Genomic DNA, 23,373 nt, shown 5'->3' on the forward strand with positions numbered 1-23,373 from the left:
AACGACTATAGTGCGATAATTTTTTTTACAAAAACTTATTTCATACAACAAAAAACATAGAGATAAAGTTTCTAAACTTTTTGCAAAACTCTGGAAAATTTTATAAAATTTCGCACATATTTTCAAGTTTCTAATCATATTTTGTAGAAAAATTTGGGTACGCAGTTTTGTAGCCCATTAAATTTTAGTTTAATAAAAATAAAGTTTAATCTTAATCAATAAAAATCCCGTGTCACTGTTTTCGTTTACGCTAATCTCCGAAACCGCTTAACCGACTTCAATGAAATTTTGTGGGTGTGTATTGATAGGATAGTTGTGAACACGAGAAAAAAAAATTTTCTTTTTTCATCGAAATTTTTCCTATGCTTCTCGCAACGTGCTTATCTAATATATTAAAATCTCGTGTCACGGTGCTAGTGGTCGAACGGCTTGACCGATCTTTATGAAATTTGTTGTGTGTATATGGTAGGTATGAGAATCGGATGTAAAGTATATTTCATATCGCTAGGTGCAGGGAGCGTGGCGCCTCCCACACAAACCAAATTTTTCATACTGCATATCTCTGAATATGTTCATGGAAGAGTACGGGAACTTGGTATGTACAAGATATATAAAACGCGACTGGTCATGAAGAAAAATTGGGGCTATTGGAAAAAGGGGCGTGGCACCTCCCATAGTAGATTACTCGAAAATGGTATGTAGATATATGAAATCAATCCTATACTCTTAGAGAAAATTGAGGCTATTTGAAAAGGAGACGTAGCGCCTTTCAAACGCACTGAAACTATTATGTATCTTTGTATGCATGTACAGTTTTGCTAGGTTATTTAAGGCGGCAATGGAAATATGCTCTCTCACAACCACCAAACCGTAATATTTGAAGATAAATGCGTCACTGAAAATCATGAACATGAACTGTTGGTGAAAATGTTGGACCAAAATGTTTCAATACAAAAAATTTATTTCGGGCGGGACGAAGTTCGCCGGATCTGCTAGTGTTTCTATAAAATTCCGTTGATTTTAGATAATAATATTTTGCTGACGGTTTCACGCATTTTCTTCCGTACAAAATATTTTTTCCACGAATTTTTTTAATATTAAAATCAATATAAAAATTAACATTCTAGCCAAAAAACTATAGCTACCAAAGCTTTCCGCTGCATACGAAAAATGTTCGATATTTTTTTTTATATATGGAAAAAAGCGCACGACTCCATCAGCAAAAAAAAAAATATCAAAACTTAACGGAAATTGTTACACTTCAAGGGTGCATAATCAAAATTTTTTCAAAAAATCTGATAAAAAAATTTAAAAATTTTATGAAAATGTATAAAACTTCCCTGAGTTTTGCACAAAGTTTAGAAGTTTTATTTTCATGTTTTTATAGTAGTAGGAACTATATTTGTTTAGTTAATGAAAACAAATGAAAATAAAAAATGTTGCTTACATTGTGAGCAACGTTTTGTCCGTAGACTTTGTGGTTCACTGTAAGCACAGACTGATGTAGCAGAAGTATACACGCAATCATTCAAGCGCATCTTTGGAATCTGTAACTTTATTTTACATGTAGATATGTACATATACCAAAGCCATTTCGATGTATTAGTTCTAGTGAACTTAGAACTACGACCAATTTGTATATGTAAGATTACTATCTTTTTAAATCTTTTAAAGCGATTGTCCAAGGAATGCTTATTGCTTCCCTATAACGTTGGCCTAACTTTTAATGCAATCACATTAGTCAATAAATCATCATATACATACATACATATGTACATATATATACCATCATCATTACATATCTGAAGAGCAATTACAGAGTCCAACAAATGTACAAAGATATTACTCAACACAATACTACATATGTATGTATTATGAAAGACGATGTCTCTCTGACCAACTTCCCCAAAGGCAGTACTAGTCAAGAGGGTCTGAGATTTTATTACGGAGGGTTAAAATTTATGCTAGTTTTGTTAGGTATCGAGTACTTCTGAGGATCAAGTTTTTTGGTATTAATACTGTTAAGGATCGGGCATTTTCGGGAGTATTCAGTACTTTCTTTAAATATAACATTACGGCGGATTAATTGGTTCGGAGCAACTTCCAGTTCTACGATTAATTCTAAACAAAAATGGTGAAAAAACTATATTTTAAAAATGGCGTTTACCATCCAAATTCTCAAAAAGAAATCAGTATATTGTATGAAGAAAACTTAAAATTTCTTGAATCAAAAATTAATTTATTTCAGAAAAAATTATAATAAACTGATTTGCTTTTAAAAAAGCGACGGTCAAACATAATTTTTGGTATATAGTTTTTTCGCCATTTTCGCTTAGAATCGAACGCAGAATTCAAATATGCCATACACTTTTTTCGAAATTAAATTACTCTGCCCTAATACACATTTCAGTAATATTTTAATTATTAGTGTAAAAATCTCACAAAATTGCAGCACTCTATTCAAATTAATATATTAATCCCAAATTACGTTCATTGAATGGCTAACTATTCTGGGTACAAATATTGTTCTTGAAAATTATTGAAACTTTAAATTGAGTAAATGTAAATAGAATTCAGTATTTTTAAGTATCTATTCGACACTTAATACTGAGTAATTTAAATCGATCTTGAGTACATGTAGCAAACAGAGTATTTTTGAGTACTAAGTACTTTAGAATTCTTTAAGCTCCGAGTACTTTCGAGTTCTTTTGTGAGTACTGAGTATCGACACTTTTAAAAATCTGGTATTGTAGATCCTTTTAAGTTAAGCAACATCTTTACTGCAAAGTAAGGTTGGACCCCGTAATCAATTGAATACTGAAAACAAACCTATCGGCAATGTAAACATACAGCAAGTCCTCTCTATTTCTTGGCTTAACTCTCTGTAGGAAAATAAGTTTTGACTACTTGACGTTTGGCAAGGATCCACATCGAGTGAAAAATAAGTATCTACGTTTTTAAATACCTTTTATTATGTCAACAACATTCACTTAAATAATGATGCACTGTCACTCTGCACTACGATGAAAAGTCAATTACTTTACCAATTCTTCATCTTTACCTCCATTTAATTCACTGAAGCTATGCTGCTCCTTTCCGTATAAAAGCACATCTGCTGCGACGCATACATACATACTTACTCTCATACTCCCCAGTTGGCTATTGGCAACATCTTACACTGGCAGTTTAACAATTTTAATTCTCTTCACTTTGTTTTCATTTCCGTTTCCGTTGAGTTTGTCATTGCAATAAGTAGCGACAGCTGCTTACGTTTTTATGTCTCACATTTCCTTTCCACTTTTAACTGAATTTTAAGCAAAGAGCTATAAAGAGATATTGCAGTACATAAGCCATTCGTTAACTCAATCCGAATAATAAAAATCGGGCCAGCAAGCATTTGCCATCCACTGCACAGTAAATAAAAAATAAATAAAAGATTACACGGAGATCTATCTACATATCTACATATGTACTAAGTCACATAATATAAACGCATATTTATCAAGAATTATTAGGGATTTCCAAATATGAGTATATCTGATTTTTTGTAGTACTCATGTGTTTCTTACACAAATAAACATTTGTACAAACTACGCATGTATGTATGTACATACGTATGTCCACAGCAGAACTGCATACGTTGAATGTGTTTTTATTTGCTTCGTCAGTTCGAAATCATTTTTACTGCAATCAGACACGAATAAAGTCAGTCATTTCATTTCCATGCGCAACATACATACATACATACATACATACGTACATCCGTATCTGTGTAAAGAAAGCGTCTATAGTCCCGGGCAACAAAGATATGGTTGACACTAATGTCAACGAATATGACATGCCATTTTAATTTTGGCCTGAACAAGTTGGTGTCAGCAACACCTGAGAGTAGGCACTCGTCATGGTGAATGTCATCTTTTTATCTTGCACGCTACCAAACGTCCTCTCCGGCGTCAATAAAATCGAAACGGTTCATGTTCTTTTCAGAAACATGCACCCAAAGGCGAAAGGTGTACAATTTTGCGAGAACATAAACGAATCAATTAACACAGAAAGGGAGGGTGGTAAAGAACGTATAGAGCAAACAATATGTAGAGGCTGTAGGAAATGGCATTCTTGAGAGACATGCTTGTTTGTAGCAGTGTTTTATTTCGTTTGGTGTGACAATGTGTCAAAAGTAATTAAGCATAGTGTCGACATCGATGAAATGTCAACCTCCAAGGGAGAAGCAAATATGTACTTGTACATATACGGAATGATGCAAAAACAGCATCGGGTGATAGTTTGATGGATCGGGGGAAATTGCATATCGGCTCTAAAGCGTTTGGTGACAGTTACTGCGGAAGCATACAACAACTTAAATATGTTTACCAAAATCAATATAGGAAGAAAAAGTCGCCATTTTTTGCCAATGCAATATTTGTAAAGTATGTATATATGTTAACTAAGACCGTAAACATAGAAAGAATTTTTCAATAAGAGCGGCTAGATGTTGAAATGGAATACAAGCTGTCATTAACGAAATTCCTTTTCATTTGAAATGCCAATGCATTCCGTTATGTATGGGATGTAAAATACTTCTCATGTCCACCGCGGCTTCTCAGCGTGTCACGAATCCGAGTACTCAAGTTTTCAATGACTTTGCCGCATAGATCCGACGGAATTTGTGCGACGGCCTGGGTTGACTTTAAGGCCATCGGTGGCCTGCGGCTTTTTGGCATAGAACTGCGACTGCAGGAAACCTACAAGAAAAAGCCAAGCGGGATGAAAAGAACGGGCTTCAAGCAGACTGTGCTTCGTGACGTAGGCTGTGTGACACGTAGCGCCAACCGAGTTCTAGTGCACGGTGAGAAATTCACTGCTTGAGGCTCTTCTGCACACTTTCACGAACCAAGCCGATGATCTCGCCGTTCTAGTGTTCGCTTGATGTATGGGTATTGGTCGCCTCGAATTTGGTCACCAAACGTTGGCAATTCGAGTATGAACGGCCTATTGCGAATGGACCCAATGCAATTAACGTTTCTCCTGACGAACACTAATTTTTGTAATAAAAGTTTTTCACTTGGACGTAATACTCCATCAAGTAACTAGCCACTGTTGTTTTGGTTTTAGTGACTGAATAATAAACAACAGATTAGAAAGACGGCGCCAAGGCAGCCTAAGTTGTCACAGGCGGCCAACTTCTACCTACATCAATTCAAAAACCCTGTTCTAAGGATTGTTTGCGATGCCATTTGGGGGTCGTTAAGGACACATAACTATACTAACTAAATATATGCATTTCTAAATAGAAAACTGACTTGGAATATTAATTTGGGTTGTAGGTAAACCGAGCGTTCAAAGACCTCGTCGGAGAACATCTATGGAAACCAGAAGTGTGGATCTAGAATTTCTGCTGCTTTGGTTACATTCGCCATTGGTCAAAGTGCGAAACCGTCCTACATAAAATTTCAATGCTGTACATTCGGCAGAGTATCATATGTAAAATCGTAATCGAAATGCTCTCAATGCAGGAAGCGATAAAGCCCATACGAAGTCGGCATTCCTATGATTTTGGCGTGTTGGTCCGACTTCTAGGCAGGAAATAATTTTAACAGACATCTGAGAAATAACCATTTCCTGACCTAGGCCTAAACTTAGACAGCATGGATAACTGGTGTAATGTGAAACGTATGCCTCTAAATCTGGAAAAATGCAAAGTAATGTACTTCTCGCGAAGAGGTGTTCAGCCACTTTCTTATAAAATACGTAACCATAACTTAGAACAGGTATACAATTTTGTGGACTTTGGTATCACAATGGAAACTTAATTCTTATCTTCACATTAATGTGACTGTCAATAAGGCTATAGGTGTACTTGCATTTGTGGAACGATGGTCAAAAGAATTGTGTGACCCTTATATCATTAAAACCCTATTTACAACATTAGTTAGACCGATTCTGGCTTACGGTTTGGTGATTTGGAATCCAAGATATCATATTTACTCAGACAACATAAAATCAATTCCTACTTTTTGCTTTGAGAAACTTCCGATGTGATTCTCAATATAATATTCCAAACTATACGAGTCACCTTAAACTTATTGAATAACTCAGTGAGAGGGGAGACCAGTATGTTTGCATGTATGTATATAAAAAAATATTTAATGGACCAAAAAGTAGTGGGTAGGCACTGTGGCCAATGGTAATCAACTATTACCACCTCCGCATGGTTGTAAGCCATGCAGAGTCCGCAGAATGCTCCGGAAGCAGTGTCCGGAGGATGCATCCGACTAGGCAGAGCATACTTTGAACTGCCATCAAATTAAAACTTAAGAAAGTTTTATTACATGGCAGTTGAGAAGTGCATGTACATAAATTTCATTAATTTAATGAAGGAAATTTTTGCACATGCAGCAGTACATAGCATGTATTTAGGCGCCTGGTGTTAGCAGTCGCGTCTAAACACTTATTAGCCTTCCTACACTTGTCAGTCGGAGGGGAATGCTTGGAGTAATTTTTATGGTTAAATTACCGACAGGCACAATTTCAAGTCCGTCTCTTCTGGCTGATCTTAGCTTTAATGTTCCCTTTCGTGTATCAAGACACCTTTGTGACCTATTTCAGAAAGCCTGTCAAAATAATTTTGAATTGCATGAGCCACTCCATTGCTTATCCCAGGATTTTAACTCTCATTCCAGCACGTTTGATATATTAGATTATCTTTTCAGCATTAAGAAAGCGATACAAGCCTGTCAATATATGATTTCCTCACATAAAGACATAAAATCAGCTGATGAATTTAGTTCCGTAGCTGAACAGATTTAGATCTCGGCACTTAATAAAATTTAAAATAATGGGTTCCGTTCGTCAAACGGGCTGCGCGGGTGGTAAAGGAGAGTAAAACCGTTGGTATTATTATTATTATTATTATTATTATAGCAGTAAGAAGAGGTGTCATCCTCCCAATGCTACTTTTTTTCACTATCTCCTCAACCGGACGGCCTGTCATCATTATCGTGAAACCACAAAGTCGATAAAACCACATCTTGCTGACCAAGCCATTCTGTACTCAAAGTAAAGCAAAAAAATGTAAATCTCTCTTTTTCTTCTCAAGATTATTGTATGTATTACACATCGTATATAGTCCGCTCTTTTCTGATGCGTTGTACTTAATATATAATGTTAGCATATTTAGTTAACTATACATAATTCGTGCGAAATAGCTAAAGCATTCAGAGGAACAAAAAACGCGCTAAATAAATTGAGCAAAACTTCAAATAGCACACAAAGGCGTAATGAATCATGACATTTGTTATTTCTTTATTGCCAGTAGGCATAAATGCCTGCAGTCTTTTCGAACAACCAACCCACCAAGTGTGTGTAATGATAATGAGTCACAGTGCAATAAGAAACAAGTAAAAGCAGCGCTGTCTTCGGCTATGCCGAAGGCTTCATACCTTTCATGAACATCTGCAAATTTTACTTTGACAGATTACTGCTTTTGAATACATCTGCATACATCGATAGAGGAGTTACATACTTATATAAAAAATCGCATCTAAACAATCAGAGGTATGGAAGATATACTTTATATGGCACCAATCTAAGTGATTTTCACTGCTATGTGATCGGTATGTAAACCGGTAACACAATTTATTGGGTTTAGTTTCCTACATAAAGGAGATATATGGCAAAAACTGGTATCTGAACAATCAGTGCTATAGGAGATAAAGCTTATACAGCATAGATTTTGATGATTTTCTCAGTAGACTTTGTATTATTATTTATAAAATATCTTACGAAATTTATCGATTTTAGCTGTTCAAATAAAGGAGTTTTACAGTAAAATCCCATATCTGAACAATCAGATGTATGGAAGATATATGTTGTAGTCATCCGATCCTTGTTATTTTCACTGTAAGTATTCTGTAAATAATGAGTGAAAGTGGTGCGAAATTTCATGTTCCTAGCTGCATAAATGGAGGAGTTATGATAAAAGACCTCATATCTGAACAATCAGTTGTATGGGGTCTGCAGGTTATAGTGACCCGACCTTTGTTATTTTCACTGTAAGTCTTCTGTTGATAATGACTGAAAACAGCGCGAAATTTCATGGTCCTAGCTACATAAATGGATGAATTATAACGAAAAATCTCATATCTGAACAATCAGTTGTATGGGAGCTATAGGTTATAGTTACCCGATCTTTTTAATTTTCACTGTAAGTTTTCTATTGATAACTATTGAAAACAGTGCGGAATTTCATGTTCCTAGCGATATAAATGGAGGAGTTATAACGAAAAATTTTATATCTGAACAATCAGTTGTATGGGGTCTATAGGTTATAGTGACCCGATCTTTGTAATTTTCACTGTAAGTATTCTGTTGATAATGGGTGCAAGTACTGCAAAATTTCATGTTCGTAGCTGCATAAATGGAGAAGTTACAACGAAAAATCTCACATCTGAACAATCAGTTGTATGGGAGCTATAGGTTATAGTGACCCGATCTTTATAATTTTCACTATAAGCATTCTGTTGATAATGGGTGCAAGTGCTGCGAAATTTCATGTTCGTAGCTGCGTAAATGGAGAAGTTATAACGAAAAATCTCATATCTGAACAATCAGTTGTATGGGAGCTATATGTTATAGTGGTCCGATTCTTCCGGTTCCGACAAATGATTAATACATTATAAAAATACACCCACCTACCAAATTTGATCCGGATATCTCGAAAACTGAGAGACTAGATTGCATACAAACAGACAGACAGACGGACAGACGGACAGACGGACAGACGGACAGACGGACAGACGGACAGACGGACAGACGGACAGACGGACATGGATAAATCAACTCAGCTCGACGTTCTGATCATATAAGTATACATTTTGATGGGTCTATCTCTTTTTGTTCTGGTACTTACAAACATCGGACCAAAGTTATAATACCATTTCATGCTCATGAAAGGTATAAAAATAAATCGCTATTTGCAAATACATATGCATTACCTTCTTCAATTAATTATACGCATGAGAGTAATCGCACCTGTAAACAACCACATACATATGTATGTACATTAAGGCGTATCACGAAAAAAGCTAAGCGTCTGTCAGTTTTATTTTAATACTTATGACGAGAAAAAATTTTGGGTGTACACATTTTTTTAGGTACCCACTAAAAACCGCTAAATCGCGTGTTTTGCTATAACTTTCTTATTTGATGTCCGATTTTTAAAATGTTTATGTCGCCGAAAAGGTCGCTAAGGACTATAGTTGTCCATTAAAAAAATTTTGGTTCAAAAAACAGTTTTGCTTTATATCTTCACTCATTTTGGAAATACTATACCTAGATTTTTATTTTTAATCAGAAAAGGTATAAATCAAAACGGTTTTTCAAACCGAATTTGATTAATAGCTTGAGATGGCTGAACGAGACCTTTTCGGCGACATAAAGATTTTGAAAATCGGATATCATACATTATAATCAAATAAGAAAGTTATAGAAAAAAGGCGATTTGGCGGTTTTAGCGGGTGTCTAAAAAATGTTTACACCCAAAATCTTTTCGACATAAATTTGTATTCAAACAAAACTGACACACGATAAACTTTTCTTTCTTACATATGTTGTGATACGGCTTAATGTACATACATATGTATGCAACACACTTAATATTTGCAACCGTTAATTTCAAGGACTTCGTGGGCAATATAAAAATCGATAAATTGTACTAGGCAGTTAATACTTACGTACACTCCGCATACATACATATGTATATTTATAATGCACTGTACTTTACCGTGTTTAAAAAAAAATACTATTTACGTGCAACATGTTTTGAGCCGCACAAGAAAAAGTCAAATCCTTATTAACCGACTTCCAAAAAAAGAGGAGGTTATCAGTTCATCGGAATATATTTTTTTTTTACTTCGGACCACTTCAACCGATTTCGATAATCTTTTTGCATCGGAAAGGTAGGGTCTCAGAGGTGGTCCCATACTAAACTGGTTAAGATCCGATCAGTGGATCATGAGATATATATATATATATATATATTTCTTTTTATATGCGAGTTGAAGCCGGTTTTTTTTGCTAAAAATTAATTGTTTTCATTTAACGGCTCGATATTTTGAGGCTTAACAGCAGGTGTGAAGCCCAACAGAGAAGGCATCAGAGCTCTACTAATTCTGAGTTAAGGCGGTTTCTTCTTCTCATTACCCTCTGCATACAAATAATAAGCGGAGGGCAATGAAAAGGCAACATTTTTTGTAGAACAGGAAACGCCATTAAATACCTAAAATACGATGGGTAATTTGATGATTTCGGTTGAAAATTTATAGTTTTTTGAACATTAAGTTCTTGTATTTGAATGGTTTGGTCTTATAAAGCAATATTTGAGTAATTTTTACAAAATTGACAATTTTATCAAAAAAAGTCACAGAAGGCAAAAGAAATTCTGTTCAACTAAAAACTGGGTTATGCAAACTTACAAAAAAATTATTTACTAAATTGTAAGTTGTGATTACTTTTATTATATTTGCTGTCTTTATTTGAAGGTTTCTTTTTCGATTGCCAGGTGAATTACATTTATACAAAAAATTATATTTTTGTGACATATTTGTAGGCATTTTATTGAAAAATTAAATGACTGCATGATTCTCTTACGGCTCTCTTTGCACTTAGAAAAATAACTTAGAAATCAAAAATCTATAGTTCTCCAAGTTTCTAAGTGAAGTTATTTTTTGGGTAACTACATACACGTGCTTCTCATTTGCCAGATATACAATTTTCAAGTCAAGTCAAGTCTAAGTATTTGCATAACTTGACTTTACAACTGATTGAAATTTTTGTTTAACTGAGCAAAATGTTTTGATTGGTTTTGTTGTAGATTCATATGAAACATTAATTCAGAGAAAACATCAATGCAATTCGACCAAATATTTTAATAAACCCAAGCAAACAAAAGTTACAATTTATAAATGCCAACTGTGACACTTTGGTGTATACAAACGTTGTTCCCTCGGTCTTTCTAGCTATAGACAAATGTAAAACCGGAATGTTGTATGGGAACTATGAATTAAAATAAGTCAATCGCGCCCATTTTCTAGATTTTCACTTATAATATTTTTACAAACATATTAGCAAAATTTCGGAATGCGCCCTTCTTGTCTAACCTTTCAAGTTTACCTTCTATGTAGGTACACAATACTAAGAAATGACAACTGAAAGCAAACTTCTTTACCGGGTGGTAAAATGTGCCTTACAATTGCACTTAGTTCTGTCCTGTGCAACTTGCACAATTGAAAGGTCATTTAACACACAAACAGCCGATTTCTCAGTTGATGTTTAATTATAATCAAAAGATTTTCTCTTCTTGTCAGTTTCTCAGTGTACTTAATATGTATACACGAATGCCTTCGTACAATATACAAAATTATTGGTACAAAGATTTATTTACGCAGATGTTTTGTAACATAAGCGAAAGTTTTCGTAAATTATACTGAAAAAATGCCTTTCGAAACTCCTTTCGTTATTGCCGTGCTCTTGCCGCCCAGCCGAGTGCCTAGAAGTGCATACTGCCATGAGATCCAGGGTTCAATTTCTGGTCTCAGCAACTTCAAATTAAGTTTTTTTCAAATAGCACTCGCCCCTCGGCAACAATGGCAAACGTCTGAGTGTACTTCTGCGACGAAAAAAATCTTCTTCGTTTTGTGTCACAAAACCAAGAAGCAGAACCCGAATTGGAAGAGAGTTCAGCCAAACACGTAGAAAATGTTTAAGCGCCAAACATTAATTTATTGGAATGAAATACGATATACTGTTCATGCCCAAATAACCTAGGATATAATTTTAAAATTACTTAGGGGTTTCCCTTAAACAGTAAAAAGCCTTGGAAACTGAAAACTTTTATTGATAGGTCAAGATTTGTATGAAAAAACCGGTTTGTTCGATAAAAAAAGATTAAGATTTCAAAAAATCGCCTATAGAAATCAACAAAAAAAACAGTGGAATCTGGCTTGGCTTGCAAAAATCGAGTGATTTACGCTAGCGCATAGCAAGCTGCCTAACTTCACTGCTTGCCACTTCCGACGGAAGTATGCAGCTTAATGTTTATGGTCGGTAGAATCAGCCAATTTGCAGTTTCATTTATGACGAATTCATAAATGTAAGTGTTGTTGGGCACAGTTGTTGTTACTCTGATTGCGGTTTGCTGTTGGCCAAAAAGGAATAAACAAGACACAAATGCTATCTTTCTACTGCAGGGCGCAATATTCAACTTAACTCTGAATCTCTCGAACTGCCTTAGCATCATATGCCCAGAAAATGTTACGATAACTCAGTAATATTTTACAAAACCGCAATCCGCAAGAGTTCCGGCCGGTCGACTTCGGTCGACTTGAAAATTCCCAAAGGCCTTACAGCCAAGAAAGATAATGTACGGACAAATGTGGTATGTTGAAGTGAGCGAAGAACAACTCCTCCGCATTTGTTCGACAGTAGCAGCTTGTTCGCCTACGAGTAGTTCGTTTGTACTTACGTACTTCAACTTGCCCTCCCAATTCTCTCTCGTCAACTTTGCAGCCTTGATGTTTACTAATTTAATTTATTAATTTGTGCACTTTCCGTTTCTGTTACAGGTTTTGGCTTCGTAACATTTCAGAGCGAGGATGTGGTAGACAAAGTTTGTGAAATTCATTTCCATGAGATCAACAACAAAATGGTGAGTGTTCGCAACTTTCGGTGTACATACATATACATATAAGTTACACAGCTCCCTGACCGACCTATTACCTGTCGTAACTTCCTGCTGCTGTTGATATCAGCTTTAAACCGTATTTCATAAAATATGCTTATAACGATTAATTCTACTTTGCTTTACAGGTTGAATGTAAGAAGGCGCAACCCAAGGAAGTCATGCTGCCGGCCAACTTGGCCAAGACGCGTGCTGCCGGCCGCTCTGCTTACGGTGAGTTGGTAGTTTGGGGCGGTAATGCCAACGGTGGCGGTCTAATCAGTAGTACATTTGCCACTGCGACACACCACAATCTAGCCGGCGCTGCGGCTGCCACCAGCTCGGGCGCTCACCACCACCACCATCATCATCATCATGCGGCGCATCCACATGCCGGCATGTTCGGCGGATCAGGCGTGGGCGCTGGCGCTGGTGCGCCTGCAGCATCCACTTCGTTACGTTACACTCCCTATCCCATACCGACACATTTCTCGGCTGCTGCAGCCGCTGCTGCAGCTGCTGTCAATCACCACCACCATCAGCAGCAGCAGCAACAGCAACAGCAACAACAACATGCACAACAACAACAGCAAGCTGCGGTGGTGGCGGCAGCAGCCGCACAGCAACAGCAATCGCTAGCCAATGCGGTTGCAGCAGCCACTGCTGGCGCCACACATACACTTATACCATTCTCAGCTACAGCGGCAGCTGTTCAACCCGCAGCGGCTACTCCTTCTCTGTTGCAATATGCAGCCGCTGCAGCAGCCACTAATCCCCAAGCAGCTTCAATTTACGATGCCGCCGCTATTGTCGGCTATAAGCGCCTACTGGCAGCTGCCGCGGTCGGCGGTTTGCGTCCGCCTGCTGGGATAGGTCATTTGGGCCAACCAACGGCCACACAAGTTCGTCCGACGCCAGCGGCGACAGCAGCCGCCACTCTTGGCTACCCACTGGGCGATTTACTATCGGTTCAAGGGCTGGAAATGCCGACCACAGCCACGCTATATCAATTGCCGGGCGCCAATACGCTTGGCATCTGACCGCCAACGGCAGTCATAACGCAATTGCCACGGCCACAATAAAGCGCTGCATTTAAACAAAATATATTGGGCCAACACAAAGTAAAATGCAGCTTTGGCTAAAGGGGTATCTGAATTTGAATGTCCGGCGCCCTTTCGTGGTTGAGCAGTTGCTGGGCGAAAAATGCTCAAACACACAGATTTATGTATTTACCATATCAATTTAAAAGCAACAAAATCAATACACGGATACCTACAAAAGCGTACATACATATCCTCCTCACCGCGGTACGTAGTTGGCAAGCGCGGCATTTCCATACGCGATTTACTAAGTGAATGACACTTTCCACTTTGCTTTAATTGAATGCAATTAACGTTATTAAATTATTATCTTTTTTGGCCTTATTTCAAAAACTTGTATTAAAATTAGATAGAAGAGAAAGCGCCATCAGTTTGACAACTCACAAGCTGTCAAATACTCTGCCATACACATTCGTGTACTTACATAAATACTTACTTATGCAGGCGGCTGCAATAAGCTGCATCCAAACGCACAAGTGTACACACACACAGTGACATTAATTAATGCTAAATCATAACAATACAAAAGCCTTTGTGCAATTCACAATGATCGGTCTGCGTGTCATTTACACATGTATTAAAATAATAAGATTATATACATACAAACGCACATACACACACACACACACAAACACATCCAAACATGCATTACCAGTAACCAATTTTGTGCGTAACGTATATCTACTTACATGCATATAAACATAGAGCAGTGTTCACGAAAATAGCAGCGTAATATATTGACACGTTTTCCGTTTTTTTTTAATATTTATAAAAATTATAGTTTATGCTGCTAGAAGACCTACAAATCAAGGTTTAAGACTGTCTCCAAAATTTATAAAATTTCAACAAACCTCGGAAAATTTTCATAATACTTTAAAACTTTTTTATCAGAAATTTTAGAAAACTTTCGGGTATGCAGTTTTATAGACCATTCAATTTTTGCATAATATTTATAGTAAAAGTTTGTAGACATTTTTTTCGTTCGGTGTGTTGCGCTTTTTCTTCCATATAAAGCATTTTTCATATTTACTATTATACGGAAATGGAGGCAAATGCCCGCAAAAAAATGCAAACAAAAATTATTTAAAATCAGAGCAAATTCTTAGCAACTTTAAACTTACCCTCTAGCTAAAGACTCTGAATAAAAAATTTTTAATTTTGATGAACATTTTTTTACTGTTTCTTGAGTTTGAAACTTTGATTTTTATGGCTTTTGTTGTAAAATTAACAGCATTTTTATATAAAAAGAAAAACAGTTAAAATGCCATAAAAGTAAATTAATTTGTCGAAACTCGTCCACATATCGCGCTGCAATTTTCGTGAACACTGCTGTACATAAGTAATTATGTATGTATTTTAAGCTAGTATTTAGCGGAAATGTACTTGCAACTTCCGTAGGATTAAAACGGAATCAATTTGCAGCACTAGCGCTGTATTATATATTATCAAATTGTTCTTATACTTACTTACCTAAATACATACATATGTATAGGCGAAAATTATTAGTGACATAGCTAATATCTACTATAAGTGAACAATACAAATCTTAGATAATTTACATGTATAAATATTTAACAAACTTTTGATCTCATACATACATACATTTATGTACTTGTGCGTCCAACGTTTTAATATTCAGATGCATTAATTAAATGCTTAGGCTTAGGAGAACCCTTAAGGTAAAGTTTGATCTCAAGCATTTGTTTGCAACCTCTTTTCAAAGGATTAGCAAATGCATACATAATTGCGAAATAACCAATATCATCGATTTGTTGCCTAAATAAAGCAAAATATTATCTCATTGAGATACGTAAAACTAAATTTTGCATATCTATGAATAGTGAAATTTTGTGAGCATAAGATTTTAGGTATACGAATTTTTCAAACATTTCCTACAATTATTTGCATCACTTCTTAAAAATGTATTGATTTCACCTACAAAAAGCCAGAGAACTTATCATTACACTACCAGTCTGGATGGCGAAATACCCTCTCTACGTTAACTCGGACTCCTTCAGAACCAAAGCGCAACATCATCGAGGAATTTAGGGCCACTTTGTACTGTTGTCAGTGCATTTAGTTAAGTTAGGTTAAATTAAGAGATTGTTCTTTGTGATATCACATTTCGAACGACATCCACTGCTTAATCGATAGAAAATCTCAGGCCGATTATGTAATTACAAATGGGAGGTAATCTCAGTATTACAGAAGGTAGTGCTGATGTGATTTCATGTCGTTATCATACACAGAATGAGGCAATACATATCGTCGGTGATACTGTAAAATGTCCTATGGCACTTATTATCTCTGGTGCTTAATTCCATCTAAGTGTCAAGGGTATTAAGGTTGTGGAAAGCATCCTCAATGTCCAAGAAAGCTAGCTAGTTTATGTTTATTTCCTATATTTAACTGATTTTCCAGTTTTACTGACCACTTTATGAAGATCACTGTAACCTGATCTTACCTTGCGGCAGGCATGCTGCGTTATGTCCATTGTGTGGATTCCAGTGCTCCAGTAAATTTTCAAGTTTTTGTGTATTTTTCTAGCACTTAAAATCGAATTTTTGTGGCACATTTTGCGGTGCACTAAAAATCACCACAATGGTATGTTTTATGACTGTTAGTATAGAGCGGTAAGTCAACTAAACTAAAACGATAAAAGGTGTTTAGGCATGACTGCTATCACCAAGCGCCTAAGCGCATGCTATGCACTGCTGCATGCGCAAAGATTTACTATATGAAATTTGGTAAATTGTTTAAAATGCACTTCTCAATTGCCTTCTCATAAAACCTTCTTAAGTTATACTTTTATGGCCCTTCAAAGCATGCTCGGCCTAGTCTCATACATTCGCCGAACAATCCCACTGGAGTTTTATCTTACAGGAAGAGATTTTATTTTGAACTTTTTTTTGGCGGTCATAAGTCTCTCATGATACTCATTGAGAAAAAAATAAATAGCATAAAATCTTGAAAAGAGTGTTTAAGACAAAATCTTGAGATCAGCCAAATTATATTTAATATTTTTAACTAACAAACATTTAAATTAATGTTTCCCAAATACTCGTATTACAAATTTAAAAGTGTTTCAAGTAATGCAGTTAGGCCTAGCTGATTACTCATGCAATTAAGCATACATACATACATACGTATGGTATGTACTTAGATATGTACATAGAAACAAATAAATTCGTATTGTCAAATGTTTGTAAAATTTATAACTTAGGGGCTTAGTACCCAATTTTTACTAAAACTATATAGTACTAAATTTAAAATTTAATTAATTAACAGAAAAAATCTAAAACTGGTTAGAGAAAATATTACGATTTTAGAAAAATAGACTTACACAGTCAGTAATGAGAACTTTCAATAACATAAAAGTAGCAAGCAAAATCCAAAAATGTGGACATTTTTATGAAAGTAGTAAAACAAAAAATGTGAAAATAGATTTTAAATTTCTTAGATCTAAGAACTTTAACAACCAAATACTAGAACTGAAGTCATGAATTCTATGTAAGTAGGTTTGCTTTCCAAACTGAAAATAATTGAGAGAGAACCAATAGTTAATTTAAAAACGAAATCAATTATTTACAATTTGAAAACACACCCCCTTAGTTTTGCGTATTGTTATAATTTTTTAATACTTGTATTATGTAAATAACTGAACTAAAATTCTGGAAATCCAAATAATATGCAATCTGAACTAACAAATTCGTTTTGAGCATTTGTACATTTTAGCGCTTGAAAGATAAATACTTAATATTTTAATTGCGCCGTATTAGACGGTGTAGCTAAATTAATGTAAAAAGATACAAAACGTATTGGAATGTCAGCAAAAATTTTAATAAAAAATTGAATATTATCATTTAGTGACGAGAACCCTATTCGTACAATATTCAAGACGCTATTAGAAACTTATTTAGAAAAGCGTCATTTTATGTACATTTTTTTAACATAGTTATTATGCAACTAGGCAAAGCCTAAAGGACACCACCGTTGCTAAACAACTCAAAAGGTCGTAGTGTACACACATACATACATGTGTAAATGAGCACATACATATTTACGTATGTACGTACGTGCCTCTTATGCATTGCATATGTACCTCTACCCAACCACTGGATCGGAAGTCAATTTTATCGGTCACCTACGTGCAATATTTACCTGCTTCATTAACTGTCCACTTGCCTCCACCAGCGCCAAGTACAAGCACAGGGCCAATATGTTTGTTGCATATATTTATCCACTTAACTTTATTTGCCAAATTAAATTGTAATTGCGTTATCCAATTTAAAAGTCATAACGACAAATGATAACTCGCATTGGCTATTTAGAAGGAAAGAAAGACGCATGGGCGAATAGTTACAATAAGTGAAGACAGCAAGTGAAACGCCACAGCGGTACGTGTGTGGGCAGTTCTAGAGAGACACGTAGAGCACACCGTGTGCACCTATTAAGTGTTAGACTAACTACATAAGTACAACAACGATCACTAGGTTGTGCGCACGCCAACACTTACAGCATTGGATCGAAACAGCCTGCCGCCTGCCTACAGTGAGCAGGGTGCCCAGGAAAGAAGACACGTGCCTGTATTGAACAGTTAAATGTGCAGTCTCTATCTCATATGGACTGGATTCGACCATGGACTGCGCGTTCAGCGTGCACAGTGTAGTAGAAAATGTAGCTGGAATTTTTTATTATAGCTTTTCTTTGCTTAATTTCACATCGATATTTTTAAAACGTTTTTTTTTATTCTTTAATTTTTTTCCATAGCCTTTAGCTTTACTTAGTGTGTTACTTTCATAGTTATTTTATATTTTTTTATACCTCACAATAAGTAGTGTGTTCTTTTTACATACATACATACATAGCTGCAACCACGCATACGAGCAACGTGCTGGCTACGGGGCGTATACGTGACATCGCACTTCGCCGCATTTCTTTGCTGGCAATCCATGTGCGGGCACGTCTGAGTCATCCGCTAAGCCACACTTGCGCTACGTTGCGTGTGTTTTTTTTTATATTTAGTAAATAAGCGGAAATAGAAATGTAAAAGCAACATTTAGCGTAAACAGTGAAAAGTTCACGTCTCGCTCTCTAGTCATTAATGAATATTTACACAAACATTTATTTGCGAACAAGAATATGTATTAAATAGGTCATAGAAACGTCGTAAAAGTACTATATTCAGTGTGTACTTCAGTGTTTAGAAATCATCGTACTTAGCTAAATAGTATAATTTTAATTTGCTCTTTTTTAAATTTTTTTAAATTATATATCATCTATGTATTAAGTAGCATTTACCTATTTAATTTCAATCAATGTGCGTGCGTTAGGCACAAACCACAATACAAAAAAAAAAGAAAAAAAAACGAGTAGCGTCAACGGCGGCAAAGCCAACCAGCGATTAGCGAGTACGAACAACGCAGTGCAACTGTAGCTGATTTTATACATTTTAAGTCAACGAAATTAACTATAGAAGTTATTAATCTTAGCATTAGGATGTAATTTTAATTAAAATGGACAGTAATAGAGTGAGAAAGCTTGCCAATAGTGACTGGAAAGAAGCAAATGAATAGAGCTAGTTTAATTCACTGCAACATGGAACTGAATTTGTGAAAAAATTTGTGTGTTAAAGCATGTGCAATCTACTAGATATTAAGTTAATGAAAAATATTCAAAATATTTTCTATTGATGGCGTCCTAAAAATCGCTTGGCTAAATTTCGCTGGCAAAAAATCTCTAACAGCTTCGGCCTTGTCGCGAATTTCACGCGAACAAATATCACCAAATAATATAAAGAAAAGCAAAAATAACTTTTTATCAGTTTGTTCCCGTTTAATTATGGGAAGGATTTATTTACGTGTTATTGGCGATAAGGCTGAATAAGTAATGTGTCTAAAAATGTTCAAATCATTGAGAGAAAAATAACCTCTGCTACCTTTTAGGTAAAGCTCTGGTCAATTGAGAGGCTTTTGGGGCTCAAAATTTTGCGTAGCGATTTCTAAGATATCACGAGAGAATTCGCTTCTGAAATCTTTGTTGAGACCAGTGACTAAAAGTAAAATTTTTATTCTGTTACTGTCCATATCTACATGTAATAGAAATACTCTAGCATTACTATACTTATATGTTTATTATGAATCAATTAATAATATTTGTGTACTCCATAGTTAGATACTCGTACATGTCTGTACGTACATATATACTCGTACATACTTACATGTAAACATAACAATGTATTCGAAATAGCATAGCTTATATGGGCAAATTAACATTTAGATCACTAACACTAACACTTTGGAAAAGTCTAAATTTTTTGTCACTTGAATTTTTTACCATTCAAATGTTGGAAGCTTAGTCTTCAAAATATCATGGAACGAGAATGCGTTCCAGTTTTGGTTTAGTTCTGCATGAGAACAAAATGTAATGCCAAGAACATTCCCACAAAAGAACCCACGGGAACAAAATAGTTGAGAGCAGTTTGAACGGGAGCAAATGTTGTCGTAAAGAACAAAATGCCAAAAAAAAATACTCTCGGGAACATTCTCAAAAAGAACAGAATGAAACTTTCGGGAGAGTTCCCAATGGGAACAAGGAGGATTAACAAAAGAAGGAAGAACAAAAGTCTGGGAAATATTCTACTGGAGATCCAAACGAGAACAAAAGTTTTGAGAAATTAACGTTAAGAATGAGAGGGGAATCTGCGTGTTGATATTAAAAATGGGTTCAGTAAGAACCACGGTATTTTTCTAGCACTCTCAGTGAGACAAAGTGGGAAAGGAACGCGTAAAATTAATAACAAAAAGTGTCCGGACACGAACGGAGAATCCGCCTTTATAATTTTGTTGCCGTTTAGTTCTTTTCCTAAAAGTTCCGGAGCCTTCTTCCCCATTTTCGTCTCTTGGAATTGTTCCACAGGAATTTTTGTTCTTATATATTTTCCATTGAGAACAACACTACGAGAACGACATTTAGTTTCGATTGTTCTCGGGAACTGCAAAATATTTACATAAATACTTATTAGACGTCTTGTGAAATTTTTAAAGCAAAGGTGTCCAAAGCCTTTTAGTGGTAAATAAAACCGAAAAATATATTTGAAAACAACAACAACAATATTTAGCCTTAGTATTCCAAAGTTGCTTCAATTTTTAAGCAAAATCTCACTAGAACAATTTTTCATGAAGACAGTTCTATAAGAATTCGTATTACCGCTAAGTTGTGTGCTCGTATCGTAGTGACACTTTTAAAAAAGCAAGCAAAAAGTTGACGAGGAAGCTTTCCTTTCTTAACTTGCATTAATTCGATGCGCACGAATTTCTTTTATTCTTCCTCAAATTTACTGCTGAATCGGTTAGTCTCCACACCGAGATAAGCAAGTGATTACGGAAATTTTAAATTAAATCACGGTCTTCCCCTAATGGAAAAATCAATAATAATGAAGCTGGCATCACTTCACATAATCGGGACGGTCCTTTTGTTCGAGCTCACTTGGAATTTTCTGATTCGAAAAGTGTATTTTTTTCTCTCAACTTTTTCCAAAAACTAACTGCATCTACACACTTACATTCATAGCGTCAAATAAGGCAACCAATTTCTAAAATTTTTAATGAAATAGCAAACTAGCTAGTCCATAAAACTTAAATTACACAAAAAAATGTTAGTCCGTTTTTTTTTATTCCATTAACGAATTTAGTAATAGTGTCAATATTTGTTAAGATAATTTTTTATAATATTTTTTCTTACTTTTAGAATCAATGTAACTTGTATACTCAACATACGTTATAAAGAAACATTTTATTCATACATATATAATTACTGACAATCCGAAAAACTATTAGAGTTTTTCAAAAAATGTGATTGACGTAAGATAACTAAATCCTTTTGATATCGAATTTTCTTTCTTTTCTATTCCCTTACCTCAACACAGATAACATCATGTGGGGACTGGGGACATTACCCGATGGTAAGTAGTAAAAATAAATATTAAAAAAAACACTGCGCAATGTCATTGCTTTCATTTAAAAAACGCTTAAATTTATTCAATCGGCTTATATTGAGTGCCTTCTATCTTTAATTTTCAAAAAAATAATGTCTTGCTGATATTAAAACTCATTAAAAACTGTAGAATATCCAACGACCTGCATTCCTATCTGTAAGAAGAGCACTACACCCATTAAATGTATGCTGTCCCTACTCAACTTACACCGCTTCATGTGGCAATACAAGAGGAATTAGAAATGCAAGCCCTTATGCCACATGCGAAAAGTAAATTTAAACAAGACAACCTTTCGGTCACCTTAAAATTCTAAATTCCTCAGCTTTTCAAGGGTCATAAAATCACATTTTCTACTCGTGAATATTGGAGCAGTAATCCAACAGGGCTGTAGGACGATTCAAAAATCAAGGTATACCGAAGGTTCCAAAACACCTTACGGTGCAGGTGCGGGTACTGTAGGGCCGCACATATTTTCCTTTCAGCGAAGACGTAAGAATATTCTAGGCGGAACTACTTACCAAACTTGAGACTGGCCACGTTTTATTAAAAGTGCAATGTGCATAAAAAAAACTCCATATTTTCGGACAGCCAATGTGTTCTCATAGCTCTATGTATACTCTTCAAAAGCTCTTCCATCGTTCCACCGAACACTAATCTGGGTACCAGGCATTGTGAACTAAAAAATGGGTAGACACCCCTTTGGTTAGACGCAGCCTATTCCTTGGAGTCAACAACATGCCAAAAAGGATTTCAACAAGTCGAAAATATGCTGCACTGCTAGCAAAGGGAACAATCAAGAAGATCATTTCTTGTGACAAAAGAGCTCAATCTATGCTCATGCTTAGTGAAGAAACTTAAAACTTTTTGGAGCACTAACGGGCCACAAAGCTTTAAAAAAAACAAGTGCTTACGCTGGCCTTTGCAGTACAGACATTTTCTGAATTTGTGATAAAGAGGAGGAATCAATGGAACACCTTATTACGACCTGTCCAACACCAACTCATCATAGAGCCAGATTTCTAAACTACTACAGTCTTAGCGAAGTCAGCCTAATGCACATTTCGCAACATGGGCTTGTACGATTCCTGAGCATATTACACAACTGCTTACATAACCTTTTTGGTTGTTGTTGTTTCCGACAGGGTGGGTGTATGATGTATTTTGGAACGAATTTCCGTCATCCCTTTTCAAATTTGGTTTGGAGACAAACTGGTTTCGGCGTTGTGCCATCCTCAGTGTCATTTTGCGTTCCGGATAATTTTTGTTGGTTACTCGTATTTATACTCCTTATTAACTACCTCTTTCTTTTGTTAGGTACGTCTTCTTAGTTTTGAAGTATTTACGGTGCTCAATAGGTAGATGAATTGTTCTTGCTTGTTTTTGCTGGCAGGTAGAAGTCAGTGATTTTTACCTTCTTTGCATTTGTAGTTAGTATATTCCCTTCCATGTCTATCCTTAATATTTTGTTGTTGTCATTTTTCTTCTCGTACAGTAGTTTTCGAGATTCAAACAGTACGTCCGATACAGTATTTATTTGCTAATTTATTATTTGTCCTTTGAAG

At 35.6% G+C, this 23,373-nt stretch overlaps 1 protein-coding gene across 1 annotated transcript in view; it reads left to right on the top strand.

Moving 5' to 3' along the window:
* The window catches only part of LOC118746341 (RNA-binding protein Musashi homolog Rbp6-like), a 141,726-nt gene that overhangs the window by 51,684 nt on the left and 66,669 nt on the right, over positions 1-23,373 (top strand). The window contains exons 2-4 of the mRNA XM_036480196.1: positions 12,596-12,703; positions 12,865-12,949; positions 21,743-21,778. Of these exons, the coding sequence (XP_036336089.1) occupies positions 12,596-12,703; positions 12,865-12,949; positions 21,743-21,778 (229 nt within the window). The remainder of the gene's footprint in view (positions 1-12,595; positions 12,704-12,864; positions 12,950-21,742; positions 21,779-23,373) is intronic.

Source organism: Rhagoletis pomonella, unplaced genomic scaffold (genome assembly GCF_013731165.1).
Source record: "Rhagoletis pomonella isolate Grant_MI unplaced genomic scaffold, Rhpom_1.0 Rhpom_scaffold_00010, whole genome shotgun sequence".
Taxonomy (NCBI): Eukaryota; Metazoa; Arthropoda; class Insecta; order Diptera; family Tephritidae; genus Rhagoletis; species Rhagoletis pomonella.